Source organism: Oncorhynchus mykiss, chromosome 13 (assembly GCF_013265735.2).
Source record: "Oncorhynchus mykiss isolate Arlee chromosome 13, USDA_OmykA_1.1, whole genome shotgun sequence".
Lineage (NCBI taxonomy): Eukaryota > Metazoa > Chordata > Actinopteri > Salmoniformes > Salmonidae > Oncorhynchus > Oncorhynchus mykiss.
The window spans coordinates 14,487,743-14,505,071 of record NC_048577.1 but is presented as its reverse complement, the minus strand read 5'-3'; the positions used below and the strand labels follow the sequence as shown (position 1 = coordinate 14,505,071).

General features: G+C 42.7%; 2 protein-coding genes across 4 annotated transcripts; both read right to left on the bottom strand.

Annotated features, from left to right (window-relative positions):
* Positions 1-798: 798 nt before the first annotated feature.
* LOC110485732 (40S ribosomal protein S15a) lies at positions 799-6,075 on the bottom strand. Its single transcript, XM_021556885.2, has 5 exons — positions 5,977-6,075; positions 4,851-4,988; positions 4,530-4,609; positions 4,199-4,284; positions 799-932 (listed from the first exon to the last, which is right to left on the bottom strand). Exons 2-5 carry the CDS (start codon positions 4,981-4,983, stop codon positions 839-841), a joined length of 393 nt encoding a protein of 130 aa, XP_021412560.1. The 5' UTR covers positions 4,984-4,988; positions 5,977-6,075; the 3' UTR covers positions 799-838.
* Positions 6,076-6,702: 627 nt separating this feature from the next.
* notum2 (notum pectinacetylesterase 2) lies at positions 6,703-16,367 on the bottom strand. Of its 3 annotated transcripts, none has more exons than XM_021556884.2 (13): positions 16,235-16,367; positions 14,465-14,538; positions 13,876-14,201; positions 13,326-13,378; positions 12,404-12,499; positions 12,148-12,208; positions 11,697-11,794; positions 11,490-11,592; positions 10,855-11,043; positions 10,543-10,643; positions 10,093-10,240; positions 9,304-9,351; positions 6,703-8,382 (listed from the first exon to the last, which is right to left on the bottom strand). In XM_021556884.2, the coding sequence occupies exons 3-13, from the start codon at positions 14,187-14,189 to the stop codon at positions 8,076-8,078; spliced, it is 1,518 nt and encodes a 505-aa protein (XP_021412559.2). In that variant the 5' UTR covers positions 14,190-14,201; positions 14,465-14,538; positions 16,235-16,367; the 3' UTR covers positions 6,703-8,075. The 3 variants fall into 3 exon arrangements, with proteins under 3 accessions (XP_021412559.2, XP_036796288.1, XP_036796289.1); XM_036940393.1 differs by having other exon boundaries at positions 14,465-14,720; positions 16,235-16,361; XM_036940394.1 differs by having other exon boundaries at positions 14,465-14,535; positions 16,235-16,312.
* Between the last annotated feature and the right edge of the window lie 962 nt (positions 16,368-17,329).

Here is a 17,329-nt window from a genome sequence, read left to right as displayed (position 1 = left end):
GTTTATTTCTCTACCATTAGCTGCCTCCATTTTAGAGATTTTGGGGCCTCAACCACAGACCAAGTAGTATATGGTGTCGTATGGGCGAATGGCTCACTGATGTCAACGTTGTGAACAGTGACCCATGGTGGCAGTGGCGTTATGGTATGGGCAGGCATAAGCTACGGACAACAAACACAATCACATTTTAAATCGCTGGCAATTTGAATGCAGATACAATTATGAAAGATCCTGAGGACCATTGTCGTGCCATTCATCTGCCGCAATCACCTCATTTCAGCATGATAATCCACAGCCACATGTCGCAAGGATTTGTACACAATTCCTGGAAGATGAAAATGTCCCAGTTCTTCCATAGCCTGCATAGTCACCATGCATGTCACCCATTGAGCATGTTTGGTATGCTCTGGATCAACGTGTTCCAGTTCCTGGCAATATACAGCAACTTCGCACAGCCATTGAGTGGGACACCATTCTACAATCAACAGCCTGATCAACTCTAGGCGAAGGAGCTGTGTCGCGCTCCATGCGGCAAATGGTAGTCACACAAGATACTGACTGGTTCTGAACCACGCCCCTACTGTTTTTAAAAAAAGGTATTTGACCAACAGATCCATCTTTGTGAAATCCAGATTAGGGCCTAATGAATTTATTTAAATTCGCTGATTTTCTTATACGAACTCAGTAAAACCTTTGAAATAGTCATTTATATTTTTGATCAGTATACATTTCTCATTGTACCAATACATAAAGAGCTTTTGACTGTAGCAATCTAATAAGACAAAATACAAAGTCCAGTCCACTGGATTTGGTGTTTTATTTTGCAGTTCTTTACATTTTAGAAAAAGAATCCAAGAATTTTCCCTCCTGTGTGTTTTCGTCTGGCTTCTTCGTGGTCCATGATGCCAGCTGAGGTGGTCAGCACGATGTATCTGAAGAAACAGACAAGGTGTGTAAGACATGAGTTTATAAAAACACTCACAACAGGCAGACTTAAATTCATTTATGGCAAGCAGTAGGGAAATTCTATTACAAAAGTACATTTAACATTAATAGACTAAGACCATGAAACACTAGGAACAGCTCAGACAAATCCAGTAGAACCCCTTCTAAAGCAACATCAGTCGCTTCCATTGATGCCATACAACACTTAAGAAAGCATTTCCTAACCTCATCCTTCAAAAACCTGCTAGAAACCAATTGCAGACCATCATTACCATATCAAGACAACTCAAGGTACTGTTTTGCTCTCCACTCCTGAACCACTTTTCAGCGGTAATTACGTGGCCTCCATTTATATTGTATGGAGGCCATTATGATCCTAAACATTCAATGCTTTTCCAATCAAGAAATGTTAGCAATGCATGTGGCTGTACAGATTGAAGCCTATCATAACAAGAAATGCATCGCGGCGGTAAAACTATTCCTGATAGTGACTATCCAAATCACATTCAATCTTCACTTTAAGAGTCATTCTCTTAGAAAAAGCTAGATGCAACAAATGTTATGAAGTCATACTGGACTGGAATAAAAGCCTGCACACCCATTAGCCCTCCTGGAGGATGGTTGACCACCCTTTATGAAAAACATTGCATGTCCTGCGTTTTGAAATAATTTGCTCATTCAATATATCAAATGGCTATGTAGGCTACTAATCATTTTATTAATCTGAATCAACCCCCCACAAAGTTTCTTCAGCAAATGTAGCTTTTCGAGTTGTCATATTTATCTAAGAAGTGTTTACTTTGCAGGCTGTCTAGCATCTATTGAGTTTCAATGTCCCATACATTGGATGCCCAAATCAACTGCAAGTATATAGAAAACAAGTTCCTGAAAATAATGTTACGGGTTCACAAATAATCTTGATTCGAATCCCAACTAATGCAATGGCAAAGTGAATCATTTGTTTCTGCAAAAATAATTTAAATGAAACAAATTGTTAAGTAAATCAACTTTGCATGGCCTTATTCGCAAGTGTCAGAGGAAAGTTTTTTTTGAACATGATAAAAACATGAATACACGCTATCCTTTGCTAAACCGTTAAGAGGGTACAAGATGTTTGGAATTGGCTACCTAGTCTGTTCTCTATCATATTTTATAGACTAGGCCTACCTGCTGCTGCAACAGCCCACACTTCTCGCACATGCAGGCAATGCTCGCAAACACGCAAGTGTAATTCTGATCCTGTCTGATGTAGATTGTGAATTGATAAAATATTTACACCATTCCTAAACAAATGACATTATCAGAAATAAAAATCAAACTTGCCCTAAACTTTTGGGATCCTGGAAAACACAATTTTAAAATTCCATGACCGTCCCAGGATTTTCATGACTATACAAACCCTGATCATGTCATCAAAATTCAGTTCCATCTTCAATAGTGCAAACCATATAAGTGCGCTAAGTCACGTCAAATAAGCACCAACAAGGTCCAACGAACCTTTCCCCCCCTCACTGGCCTGGATATGGGGTAGTTTATTAATGCATTAGACTCATGCAGGACATAGGTTGACATGCTTTGGCTCTATTTAGCTAGTAATAGAGTCCATGTGGTTATGATGGCATATAATAAAAAGCTGTGCAATATAATGTAGCCATGCAAGACATTATATTCTTTAAAATTGCATTAATTATATAAAATGTTTCTAAAGCACATCAATTTAAGGAATAGGACGTTGCCCCTTTAAGACGAGGGCTTTCAAAAGAGATATTGACATGGCTACAGCAAGCCAGCCAAGACGAATGCTAGGTGTCTTTTTGTAGCTTTCTTTTTGCAGACCATCAATTGGTCGCCATTAGCTAACCTATTGCAATTTTTGCAGTATTGAAGGTTTACTTTAGTATATCACTTCTCCTAAAACAAATAAGCGCGGCGAGTGGCTTGGTAAATGCATATTTTTACTCTTGACAGTTTGTGTGCCATGTGAACGCCTCAAGTACGGTGGAGTTCAAGAAGTTCCGAGTTGAAGTTGAATGAACTGCCAATTATATTGCTCAAATACAAATAGCATGACTTTTCCACCTGTAGCCTCCAAAGGCTTTCTATGGCAGACTGACACGGGTAAACGCCACAGATGGAATGCCAAAATGCGCCAACTATAGATGGGTTAGCTGACAACAGCAAGAGAACGATGCACACACTTTAAACGGGGCAGAAGTCCAAGCATTGTTGTGGATGGCCAGATAGCTAGCAAGAATGACAAGAAACTGCCCTGTGGGGAATCGTGACATGTTTCAGCTAGTTCATCTCGTTCTTGATGCCATGTCTTGTTTTGACTGATTTCACCTCATTGCTAATGGCTAAAGTTCGCTAGCTAGCCAACCACTGTAACAATGTATTTGAGACACAAGTGCTTATTGTGCAAATTTAGGTTTTCAAGAAACAAAGGAGACGAAATACAGTCCATATGTCAACAACCTAAGCCAGCCCCGTCGGTTTTCCCCAATAGTTGAGGACGAGTCATTGTGACACACCCATTAGATTTTATCAGTCCACACATATCAATAAATCTGTGACCGTGCCCTCACCACATCCACCATTGGACTTAAGTAAAGCTGAGAGCAATTTCATGCGCATAGTGATATTGTCAGTACATACTCAATCAACCATATTCACCCCCTTTCCTACATGCAGGTCAAATCCTGTTCAAGAGGCTGCAGCAATCATATTCCCATGGATGCATTCAATAGAAAGTGGGAGCACACAGAGTACACTCAGTCCCAGGGACCCAAGTTGCCCATCCCCGACTTATGATACAAGTTTTAGTTCCCGTTGCCTAGGCTGCCCTCATCTTTTCAAAGAAAGTGCATTTCAAGGACTGTTCCAATCTCCAACCCAGCCAGCTCCCAGCATCTATAAATACTAGACTAATGCTGCATTTTCTTGCTCTCAATGCTATCGGAAGCTGAACATTCAGGCACAGGAAAAAAAAGCGATTAGTTTACTTGCTTTGACATCCAAATAAAAGTTCAAAAGTTCAGAGATTTAAAGTCTGTGAAACCCGGGGCACAATTTTATACACCCCAAAGGAGCACATTAACACGACATCAAGAGATGCATTCATACGTGAAACACCGTAGCAAACAAAGTCGCCACTGATTTAATACCTCCCTGTTCACAAAGTTCCACTGCACAACCGTGATACGGCCACTCCGACATGCATGCCACCATTAGGGTGCTGCTGACTGATTCTCACCCGAACTGTCTTGATGGCAGGAGGTTGTTCTGCCACTTTTCCAGATCCTTCAACTGGAGGTCAAAACGAGGGCTGATCACACCACACTGAAATTAGCAAAAGAAAGATTAGAAGTGCCAGGTGCAAATATACAATTACGCAGGAAGGCTGATAATGCCACAAATGCAGAATATGACCAAGAAAAAAACATGTCAGAGAAGATGAGCAAAACAGAGGGGTCAGATAGTCTATCAATCTACCCCAATACAAAAGAGTGAAAATGAAGTAGAATGGCACTCAAAAGGTCTGATGGTAGTCCTTGTGATGCAGTATATTGAACGTTTTTTTTTACCTTGTTCAGCCTGCCAGTGAGATTGACGACAATTTTCCCAGCTCTGTGGTCGTCGATGATCTCAAACTCACCAATGTAACCTAGGGAAACAAGGGAGACAGGGAATCAAAACCAAGTACAGACACACAGCATTGTCGACAGGATGTTACAGGGCTTGAACTCAGATCCCTCAACCGGAGGTAAGCAATTCCCCTCCTGGAGGAAAGTGGGTTATGTAGTGTCCTGGTCATACCTGTAACTGACACCTGCACATCTTGTTGACCTCCCCCTTGACTGGACCCATACCACTTACAAAACAGGTGATACATTTCAGTAACTCACCGTGCTTCATCATGACGGTCAGGAAACGTACAATGACCTTCGAACACGGCCGGATCAGAACCTGGCGTTTCCCACGTTTCTCAGCATTGTTGATGCTTTTGAGCGCATCCGCAAGAACGTTCATGCGCACCATGATGCCTGTCGATCAGAGATACATAAAAAGTTAAATTATTTTAGGAGTTGAAAGGCAGCCAACTACTGCTCAGCTAACTAGTTAATAGTAAACAGTCTAATAGTAGTTAGTTCTCCTAATAACATGCTGTGAAACTGGCAAGCTAACGTTAGCTGTCTAACTAGCTATTGACTTGACAAATAAGTCTGCCAACAAACTGACTGTAAGCTAGCTCAAATGTAGGTAGATGGACATCATTGAGTATGCAATGACAATTTGAGTATAGGCTTACCTAACGTTAGCTAAGATATTGCATAGCAAAGTATTGTCCAACTAGCTGGTTAGCTAACGTTACGTGGTTACTTTGGTGAAGAAAATAGAAGGCTACATACTAAGGTAGCAACCTCGATAGTGTGAGGTTAATAGACATTATGCTAGCTATCCAAATTACCTGGTTAGAGCGAACCGTCTACATTTCACTAGCCAAGACATAACATTCGAATGGCTAGCGCCAACACCAACCATTTCAAAACTGGGATAAGCGTTAGGTCCTTAGATAAGAAATTAGAAGAGGTTTGCACGGCCATGCAGACACGTTTAACCACCACCATCGTGACTGTCTACCACGCATGGAAGGACTACATGTACGGGCCAAGCTAGCTAGAAGAGTTGGTTGGCAAACCAAACTGTACTGCTCAACATTTATACCATATCTTGACAATATAGAAAATGTGTCGACTACTTAAGAACAAAACGTAATTAGCCTTAACAGTATTGTCGGGTTTTATTCATGTTCTAGCTACCAATACAACACACTAGTAAAACGGACAGTGATGGGGACTTTACGAATCACAAGACAAAACACCAACATCTCACAACATATCGACACAATAACCATTTCATGACATTAGTACATTATTAAACGTGTATATAATTTCATAAATTGTGTTTTAGACGGCTGGATGGATTAGATTTGGGAAAGATTGACAATGAGATTTTAGAGGGGGCCCTTACCGGTTCTGCAATATGGCGGAAAGAGGAAGTAGGAAGACCTAGCGATGCATTATGGGAAAAAACGAAGGTTTTTTACGACTAGTTCATGGGATCACCAGCTGAAAACCACTGGGTTTATGAAAACTTTTTTCAAAATAAGCTTGATAATTAAATATATATGTTATATTTATTCAGACAGTGATTTAGATGCAAATGCATCCTTATTTTACAGTCTCATTACTTTATTTACCCTTTAGTCTAATGCAAACAAACTTCCAAATTGATAAAACAGAAGCATTCAATTCATATTGCTGATTATATTTGTGCAAGAAATAGAGATTTCTAAATTAAAGTCAAATCTACCAAGATATTTTAAATGTGTCGGTAAGCAAAATGCAAATGTAAACGTCCAAAACATATTACAGTCTTTCTGAAACATCTCTGGTGTCTCTCTTTTCATATTTACAGTAGTAGTTGGGGAGTCTGTAATCCCTTTTCAAACTATAGTATCTTATGTGGGGCTTTGGTTTAAATCTAAAGATCGCCAACTAGTGGTTGGAGTGTGGGAAATAAATACAGTATGACGTTTTACCAGTAGGTTTACCGAGTAGATTATGCTTTGTTGAAACCTGGGAATTTTTTCTTTAAATCTCAGAGCCTTAGAATTTGAGGACGAATTTGAAATAATGATTTAATGACAGGAGGATCAATCAAAGAAAAAGTAACAAAGCTCACTCTGAACAGGTTTTCAAGGATAATCCAACCTTTTATTTATTGTTCTGTATTCAATTCAACATACATCCACTATATAATGCCTGTCAAGTTATAGTTCTGTTTACAAGGTAAATATGTCAAGCAAAATAGGGTTCATTACATACAATTTAAAACAGTAGCAAATCAAACAATTCTGATTATAATTACCATACAATAGATTAGATATAATCACATTAAATTATTCTTTAATGATGTCAATTATGTAGATATTACAGTACATGACACACTAGCTGAGTAGTATCGACTACAGTGTTTTTGAAGAGGAAACATCACTTAAAAGGGTCCAGGGGAAGATACATTAGGTTCAAACACACTTCACGGTAAACTCAAAGAAAGAAGAGATGGTTCTCTTGATAATATAAAATATTAGAAAGTATGACAATTGCTCTTCATTTGGGCCACTTTTGTAAGATCAAACATCCCTTACTTCACATGCATATCAAATTATCTATCTATATATATATCTATATATATATAAAGTCAACGTTGTAATTGCAGCAGCAGTAGAAATGTGGGCAATATAAACTGTAGGATGTGTGTGTGTGTGTGTGTGTGTGTGTGTGTGTGTGTGTGTGTGTGTGTGTGTGTGTGTGTGTGTGTGTGTGTGTGTGTGTGTGTGTGTGTGTGTGTGTGTGTGTGTGTGTGTGTAGAACACATTCAATAAAAGTTAGAGAATGGTCTAGGCACTACAAGTGTCCTTGCTTCATTCTCGGGCAGTGTTTGAGCTTGGACATGGATCTAAAACAGCAGACTCTTATAATATATCCTTCCAGTCAACCATCTACATTAAAATGTACATTTCCTCTGAATACTGTACCAGTCCTATGTTGGCAAGATGATAAAATGTACATTTCCTCTGAATACTGTACCAGTCCTATGTTGGCAAGATGATAAAATGTGCCAATAGCTTATTCAAAAATCCTCAAAAGCAGTACATTTCACTTCACAAAATGTTGTTGAAGTTTTGTATAGTACATGTAGTTGGGTGAAAGTGTGTTGCAGGTTTGGTGTCTGACTGGTTAGCTACAGGTACCTGGCACTCCTCATTCTCCCTTGAAGCAAATCAAATGTGAGACACAACCCAGGGGTAAACTGGAATCACTCCCCCCCCTCTTTAAACTGTCCAGGAGAGTGATCCTGGAGGCAAACTGTAACATTACAGACAGACATAGTGTAAGCCCAGTGACATACCCACCGGTCAAGACGGCATGGTAACAGTGGAGCACAACGGAATGGCTGAGCAGCACAACAGAAGTAACCAGATTCTGTACCTTTCATGGTTACGTCATAACTCATAAAAAATGTCCCTTTACTAAGCCAGAGAGTGGGCTTCTATACTCCTTGTCTTAGCCACCGTTACTGACCATGCTAGTTATAGAGCTACTGTCCCTCCTGAGGTCCAGGCCTAGTTTCTGGAGGTCCAGGCCCATGCCCACTAACATCTGGAGCAGGGTGAGCTCCTGATGGGTGGCCTGGTCCACCAAGGCTGGGCAGGTGGGGTTGCACTGGGGCCAGTGGCAGGTGTCAATCAGGTGGAAGGGACAGCCCTTCAGGGGGGTCTTGCTGTTACGGTTGGCTTCTTGGAAACTCTTATCCCAGCACTGCAGAGCCCGGGGCAGGGAGGTACCTTTGACTTGAAACGTCATCCAGTTACTAATGTAAAGAACGATGGAGAGAAGGAGAGGGGGAGGGAGGGAGAGAGAGAGAGAGAGAGAGAGAGAGAGAGAGAGAGAGAGAGAAGGGGAGGGAGAGAGAGCGAGAGAGAGAGAAAGAGAGAGAGAGAGAGAGAGAGAGAGAGGGAGTGAATGGGTGCCAGAGAAAAGGGAGATGATTGAAGTAGGTAACTGTGAGAAGGGAGAGAGCGTGTTGGGCCACTTGAGCCCTGTATCTTCTCACAAGCAGTTTGCCTTGGCAGGCTGCGTCTCAATTAGTTCCCCAGCTGTGCCCTCCTTGTGTCCAGCCTCCAACACTACCACCATATCTACCATCAACATAGCCCTGCATTAGATTACAAAACTGTGAAAATATGATCCACCTACCTCACACTAGTATGATTAGGCAACCAGCTCCTCCCCTACAACCCTGAGCTAATCACTCCTCCCATCTCCAACCGTGCCCTTTACTGTAACATAGGCCCCACCTTCTGCCCTGTCACTGACCCTATGTCCAGCTGGAGAGGCGTGTGTTTTAAGTGTGCGTGATTTTATGAGTGTGTGTTCCCTTTTAAGTGTGTATGTATTTGCTTGCTTAAAGGGCTGAGTTTGTTTGTGCACGTTTGTGTGTATGTAGGTGGGTGGGTGGGTGCGTGTGTGTGTGTGTCTGTGGGTGTGTGTGTCCGTGCGGGTGTGGGTGCGTGGGTTTGTGCGTGCAGCTGTGTGTGTGTGTAAAGCGTGCTGGGGGGGTTAGTAAAAGTGTGAAATGTCATTCAGTGACACGCAGAATGCGGTTTGATGAACGAGCTACACAAAAAGAGTAGCATGAGCTCACTGGGTAGAGATGGGTCAGGGTAGGGGTGAGGGGTGGAGGGGACAGTGCATGTGCTTTTCAGGGCCCCCAGGGAGTCAGATGTCCTACCTTTTAGTGATCAATGTGTGGGACAGGCAGGAGGGTGCGAACACAGCCCTGCAACACACACCACAGCATAACGTCAGCACTGAGCTGCGTGACATATTTCATAGTGTTGGGAACATGTGGAGAATATTGCTGTTGATTCATTTTTGCTAATTTTCCATTTCAGCTGATCAATAGTATACACTGACAGGAGAAAACATTAAGAACACCTGGTCTTTCCATGACAGACTGGCCAGGTGAATCCAGGTGAAAGCTATGATCCCTTATTGATGTCACTTGTTAAATCCACTTCAATCAGTGTAGATTAATGGGAGGAGACAGGATAATTACTTTTTTGAAGCCTTGAGAAAATGTTAACATGGTTTGAGTAAGTGTGCCATTGAGGGTGAATGGGCAAGACAAAACATTTAAGTGCCTTGCCCATTCACCTACTCCTATGGTAGTAGGTGACAAAAAAACACACCGGTTTGAGTGTGTCAAGAACTGCAACACTGCTGGGTTTGCGTGCATCAAGAATGGTCCACCACCTAATGGACATCCAGCCAACTAGACAGAACTGTGGGAAGCATTGGACTCAACATGGGCCAACATCCCTGTGGAACACTTTCGACACCTTGTAGAGTTCATGCCCTGACGAATTGAGGCTGTTCTGAGGGAAAAAGGTGCTCTTACTTGTTTTGATCACGAAACGTAGGTTTTGTGAATTCTTTGCCTATATGTCATGGATCAATCCCAAGCTCAGCTGTCTACCACATTCCACAGTCACGTCCGGCGCTGCAGCTGCACACTTACGTGACATCTTTGAGTGAGTTCTTGATATCCTTTCCCAGGTTCTGCATGTAGGTCCACTGCTGTTCTGACAGGGTCTGACCCCCCAGGTAGATATTCTCCACTCTCAACTGCTCCTCGTCAAACAGCCACTGCACCACAAACAGAGGGGCTATGACACACACACACACACACACACACACACACACACACACACACACACACACACACACACACACACACACACACACACACACACACACACACACACACACACACACACTATGAGAACAGAGTTGGGGTGTTGCTTGTAAGTGTTTTATTGAGTAACATGAGGGACGTAACATTTATTGGTATCTTGATGGGTAACATGATGGACATAAAGTTTACTAGCATTCTGATTCATGACCCTTCAGCTTTCATAGATGAAAGACACATTCTTACAAGATGATGGTAGGTAGTAAAGACACTCACAGGTCAGGGAGGAGTAGAGTTTGTGGCTGAAGAAGCACTGCCACTCCTCTCCTTTCTTGTACTGCTGCCGACACTTGTCTGGGACCACCCCGTTCCACAGCCTAAGAAAACAGCCATTGGAGAAAAATGGCTTCCAGTGCGCATTGAACATAGACAGGGCAACTGTTATATGCTAAAATTATTGGTGTACTTCAAGCCAATGGAAATAAAGCTACACGTGTGATGAGATGCAATGCTTTGTTCAGGGCATCTGTCATTATAAGGTCATAGAGACATGGATAAGCTGAAGGGAGAGAGACAGATGTGTTTTACTTGAGTCCTCTCTTGATGGCGTCTACAGGTGAGCAGGAGACACTGTCTGGGCAGTCAGGAACCCTCTGCTGTTTACTCTCCAGAAACCAGCCCGAATCCACCAGGCCTCGAACCTGGGCCTCTGCCCCCAGCTGCTCCAGCTGACTGGACACCCTCTCAATGTTCAGCAGCACTCCCGTCCCTCCAGCACTGCAGGGGAGCAAAGAAACTGGGTATAAAGTCTGTGTCTGTGACCGTTTCCCCGCATTGGCACACTGCCAATTGGAGCCAAAATGTCCGACAGCTAGCCACAATAATGCTATGCTGTCACAGTCAGACTTAACTGTGTGTTCTTGTTTTAGTCCTCAGGGTGTCTCACCAAACATGTTGCTAACCTGGGAAGAATCTCCAGAACTGTGCCCTCCTTTATGGAAGAGGCCCCTTATAGACATGATGTCATTGTCCCACACTCTACGGCCAATACAGGACAGCAGGGCTCGTAAACATCTTTATGGTAGACAACAGTAACAGGACGTCCTAAAATAGACTCACTCTGTCAATGTGTGTGAGTGTGTGGAGATGGGTAGCGGAGACAGATGGTGCCAGACAACGGGGCAAGATTGGGAACAGACCCAAAGCAGAGGAGAGGAACTCACCTTGTGCCAGCCAGCATGACAACCTTGGCCTGTTTGATGCCTTTAGGGACTAGGTCTTTGATGACCTCACGGATGATCAGGGAACCCATGAAGGTATACTCAACTGTAGGGAAACATAGATATGCAATCAATAGAACAAACCACCGTATTGAAATGGCTTGAGGTTGAGGAAAATAATGAGGATCTGCTGGTGGTGAGAGGACCTACTGGCATCTTTCTCCTTCTCTTTTCCCGGGCCTCTCTTCTCCTTGGTGGCTGTGGGCCCTGTGCCACTCCACACGTCGCTGGAGCAGTACGGGATGAATCTGCAGAAGAGGAGATACACAGCTGGGTCAGAGCCACACACACACTCACACACACTCTCTCTCACACACACTCTCTCTCTCTCACACACACCCACCCACACACACACACACGCACGCACACACGCACACTCTCACACGTACTCATGTACATATGTAATAGTATTAATGGGACTCCATCCCTCATTGTGAAGCAACCTGTCATGTTTGATATTCATCATCTCAGCCTGCAGTTGGCTTCTTCAATCACACAGATCCTGAGAACTTTAGTTAGCAGTACAGTATGAGCAGTACAGTATGTAGGACAACATGTACCGGTAACATACAACAACCAGCGTGTTAACAAGCATACTTACACAATATTACTGTTATACCAATGAGGGTTTTCTTCCGCCTGGGCTGACAATATTCCACTTCCTGTAAAGCAACCAATAGAAAGTCAAGCAGAGACAGTGGTGACCTCTCATTGGACATACAGTAGGACACAACTCTGATGTCATATGACAATCAACAACCCATGACACAATGTATTTTGGGAATGGGACCAAACATGGACGCCCATGTAAAACATGTATGATGAATGACGAGGACGCATTCTAAAACAGTACCTACCTTTGCGCGTTTGGGGCCAGTCGGATGAGGTCATGAGTCGTGGGATATTTTTATATCTGGTATCGCAGGAGTCTTTGTTGTAGCAGCACCAACCGCCTAAAAATAAGACACTAATATTAGCTTCTCACATCCGGTTTCAGAAGCTCAGAAAGGGAGACCCCCTTGTTAGCCCATTTCAGAGGCCTAAGAGGAATGGGGGTTGGGAGGAATGGGAGAGGGAGGGTAACTGAGGCATCCACCTGCAGCTCCATCTGCTAGCCTCTGGCCAGGCTCCCGAACTGAGGGAGTGTCTGTGGGGTCTGATGCACATGTATGGCAATGGACTGTTGAATAGAAACGGCAGGGATATAAATTGGTGGCTATTATGTGACTGCTTCCTAAAATCCCACCTGGGGTCCATTAATGGTTGAGTTATAATCTTAACCATACCTATGCTTATATGCATATTTAACATGTAAATCAAATGTAAGTCAAGTCTTTTGGAGCCGTACCACCTGCTGAGAAAATAAACAAATGAACAAACTGTGGCATTTGTGACCTAATCAGATCCTTGCCGTATAAAAGAGTGGATATCTTGGTACTTGTTGACCTGTATCCAACAGCAAAGTACCTCTGATGTAGGATATGTACGCTGTGACATTTCAACCTGCTGAAATGTTTGTTCTTAGAGGATGTGACACATCCGGTTCTAGGTCTCAGAATACACGTGTGATGTCACAACGCAATCGTCATAAATATCCCATAGCGACGGAGGGGCGAATGCCAGAGGAGGCGTCCAATCAGAGTGACAGACAGTCGCCGAAAAAGACGAAAAAGGGAAAGGAGACTACCACCGGTCCAGATGCCGATGAGGGCGTCACGCAAACATGCCACGCGCTGACCTCTCAAGATCAAATGAACCAGATGAGTTTAAAATACACACCTTCCAGAAATATCAGCCATCGCTTACTCCCTTTGAAGTCCTTTAGGTAAAACCTGTGGACCACAAATAAACATGTAAACACTGCTGTATAGTGTCATGTGTTGGCCGATCTTCCAACCATAATCACTCATCATTGTAACCCCTTATCAACACAATGATGCTAAGTACCATAAAGTACATGACAATTCCTGAATTCTTTAATTCCTTCAAAGTTCAACCACAAACTCTAATTCAAAGTCCTTTGATAGTAATTAAAACCATTTACCCCTTGCCGTCACCAACTTAGATAGCTGAGGACTAGATTACTACTTTATCTGATATCAAAACACATGACAGTGTAATAACAGCTGTAATAGCACTGACAAATACAAAAAACATGAACCGCTGATTAGTTATTTCAATGTTTTCACGGCACTATATGATTCCTTATCACATCCATTTTTGCTGAAATTGATAGATTGTCTTATGTCCAGAGTACAATCTCTAGAGCTTTTTTATTATCTAAACAGCCATCATTCGCCTCCATAAATAGTTTTCCAGAGCATCTTACCCCGCTGCTGTTCCATCGTTGCATGTGACCTGAGTATTCTTGAGGACATGCAGCTTCATATCATCTGAAGCCTTGTTGTTCTGTGAAGCTGACTGCTGGGCTGTCGCCCGACCTCCAGAGTTACCCTCCCTGCCCGACTCCACTGGCCCAGAATGAGGCTCATCTTCTGGGGCCGACTGGGCTGCCTCGGCCCCCTGGTTCTGGTTCCCCTGGTTCTTCTTAGATGACTTGCCACTAGGTTTGGCATTGCGGTTGTTCTGGCAACAAATCCCTCCTATCAGCAGCAGGAAAACCACATGGCCCAGGATCTTCATAGTCAATCCAGCCTAAGAGTTTAGCACAAAACATGCTACATGAAACACTCAACTCATAGACACTGAAACACACCATCCTTACTCAATGGTATAGGCGAGAGACGCAGTTTGGTTTAGAGTAATTGGGCACCAGCATTGCAAAATTAATGAAGGTTAATGATATGTTAGGCAAATTGACTTAACATACCAAACATCCTTCTCAAAAGTTAAAATAGATTAAAGAAATGATCAACAACAATCAGGAACCACTTAAATTCCACAGAAAATCAACATACCCCTTTCAGTATCCAGTCCTGAAGTAGGTCACGTGTGAGGAAGGATCCTTGGGTAAAACAGAGCAGCGATGCTACTGAGGAGACAGGTGAGGAGAGACTGTAGGTGAATGGATGCTGGCGTTGAGGACGGGTTGGCCAGTTATTTGGTGAAGGCTCTGGGTTGGCGGTGCACTTTATAGTGCCACCATATGGATCCTATTTCCCAGCATTCCCTTTGAGCTGCCGCCAGGTTCTGACTGTGCGATGTGACGACACGCTAAGGGTGTTGGATGGTTAGTGGCGAGGAGAAAAGATAACACACGCTCTGCTGAACATATTTCAAGCGCCCCCACTAACTCCCGACTCACACCCACACATCCACCCACCTGACCCAGTCCCACAACAAGAAAAAACTATACCTCCCTCATCCCCTCCTCTCCCCTCCTCTCACCCACCCCTCTCCCCTCTGTTCGCCTGTGCTTTGATTTAAACACCTACATGGCTGGCATATCTGCAGCATAATCCTTTTGTGTGCCGTGTACCCCGGAGGTCAGTGGAGCACAAAGCTCAGACACACTCCAGAAGACCGCCCCTGTATGTTGACCTCACGTTGAAAGATCCAGAGGACACACACAAAGGTACAGAGTGGTTGATACTTTGGGTGGCAAAAGCACGTGGTGGCTGTCTTGTTGAGCGATGGGTTTCCAGCTTAATGATATCAGATAGAAGCTCTAAATGAATGTTTATCAAGCTGCACTTTACCCCTTGTGCCGCAAATGTTCAATTTGCCAACTGAAGGAAATGTGTTGGTAAACAAATGACCTCAATAACAGTTATGTGAAGTGGACTGGTATATGTGTTTAAAACGTCAAAATCAATGCACTACAGTAAAACGTTTAAACATAACAATAAGAAAGTGTGTTGAAGGAAGGTTATTAATGTTAACATATAAAGTTATTATAAATACATTGATTAAAAGTTTACAATTTGTGCAATTGAATTTGATATGTGCGTATTTTACTTTTAGTCAAATTCATCGTCATTTTATGACAGAATTCAAATGCAAAAGCCTCGAGCTAAAGCCCTCCAAAAAGCATTGCGTGCAAAACACCGCCATCAAAACCTTTTCTAATCGTGAAGGGTTGTTCATCTTCAAACACTGTCTGGCTTGAAACACTCTAAATGCTTGAAATATAACTGTCTAGAGTATAAATCATTGTTGCTGTTATTACTGCACCTGCTGGGGTAGCCTATATTGTGTGAGACTTGAATAGGACAAGTGACAGTTAAAACCGTTAGGAAATGACTCATACGAATGATAAAGACCCCCAATAACCTATATTACAACAAATATAAGGATAATCATCAGGAAATTGAGAGATAAAACCATTGAGGGTTGTGGATTGTTTTATATTGTATCCGGCTCTGTATTTACATATAGATAACATAGGGTAAAGTTATAACATTATTGTTTACTACTAATAATAATCATTTGTTTCTTTGGGATTCGTTAAAGCAAGAAACGTTATGTATAATTTGGTAGTTACCAAATCTGTTTACAGAAGCCCCAAAAAAGTACCCACTGTGACCGCAATATCTTAGTATATAATTTCCAGGCAAATACTTGTTGAAAAAAATAAAGCATTACCAGTAAAATCCCCAAATCCCCTTTACACCCTATGCAATATATTCTCAAGATATATATTACAGATCTCAGCATACGCACAGTACAGAAGTAAATCCAAGTTCTACACGATGTGGCGGTAGTCGACCGGCTGCGAGCTGCTTTACCTTTCGCTGTGCTCCTGCGGGGGCCAGGTTGGGCTGGGGGCTCCTGGACAGGACAGAAGGTTTGCCACTGAGGGAAGAGGCAGGGTATTTGAAACCGATCTCACGTCCCCCCTGGGATAGCTGTGGGGTGACGTACTGATCAGTACAGAAGAAGTTCACGAGCCCGGCCTCTAAAATTCTCATCAATGAAATGCACACCATCCTGACGTGTCAATCAAGTCCCTTAACGAGGCCCTGGGACTGGGAGAGACAGCAGAGAGGCTGGGGTTAAGGGACTGGGATAGGGGCTAGGGATTTTGGGGACTGGGGCTGGGGACTTGGAGGGAGGCATGGGATAGTTGCATGCGATACTTGACACAAAAGCATTGATCGCAGCACTAGGCAGCCTAGACCATTAGTGTTTCGACTACCTACAAAACACTCTCACTATTGCTTTAACTGAGCATCGGGTACCTTCATCTAAACGGCTAAGGGTTGTGCTATGTTTGGACACTATACACCAAACAGTTACAGCAGACAGTAATCCAGGTGTACCTACAACACAGATATGATATCCAGAAATGTTGGTATTTTGGTACTGGTATTTATTAGGATCCCATTAGCCGCTGCAAAAGCATCAGCTACTCTTCCTGGGGTCCACATAAACATGACATAATACATAGTACAGGACATTATTCGTCAAGGACATCGATTATATCCAGAAATGTTGGTGTGTTTAGTCTCGTAAACGAAATGTTACGCATAAAATCAGACATTTATAGTTAGTGTTATTGCTTTGGCATGTTCTAGAAAGGTATTTTTTTTAAATCTCATTCTGATTCACATTCTCACTTCTCAATAGAAAGCTTCTTCTAAAGCATTTTCTTTTTACTTTCAAGTTATGCCAGAAGGACCATACGTGAAAATATGTCTGTGAGAACGTATGTGTCGAAACAATAAAATGAAATCTAATGACACTGCTATTCTGAACTTGATCTACTGAGCTGAACAATTTCTTCATTCCTTCGGTCGTCTTGAAAGCATGCACACAACCATCTGTCTTCCCAGAAATCAATGCAACAATCTGTTTAACAGATACCTCAAATAGCTGAGAAA

Excerpts from the sequence above, each read along its gene's own strand:
- notum2 (XM_021556884.2), bottom strand. The coding sequence starts at position 14,189 with ATGAAGATCCTGGGCCATGTGGTTTTCCTGCTGCTGATAGGAGGGATT. Across the intron at positions 12,500-13,325 it reads ATGGCTGATATTTCTGGAAG|GCGGTTGGTGCTGCTACAAC; the intron begins GTGTGTATTTTA and ends TCTTATTTTTAG. Across the intron at positions 11,795-12,147 it reads TGGTATAACAGTAATATTGT|ATTCATCCCGTACTGCTCCA; the intron begins GTAAGTATGCTT and ends CCTCTTCTGCAG.
- LOC110485732 (XM_021556885.2), bottom strand. The coding sequence starts at position 4,983 with ATGGTGCGCATGAACGTTCTTGCGGATGCGCTCAAAAGCATCAACAAT. Across the intron at positions 4,610-4,850 it reads GACCGTCATGATGAAGCACG|GTTACATTGGTGAGTTTGAG; the intron begins GTGAGTTACTGA and ends TTGTTTCCCTAG. Across the intron at positions 4,285-4,529 it reads TCACTGGCAGGCTGAACAAG|TGTGGTGTGATCAGCCCTCG; the intron begins GTAAAAAAAAAC and ends TGCTAATTTCAG.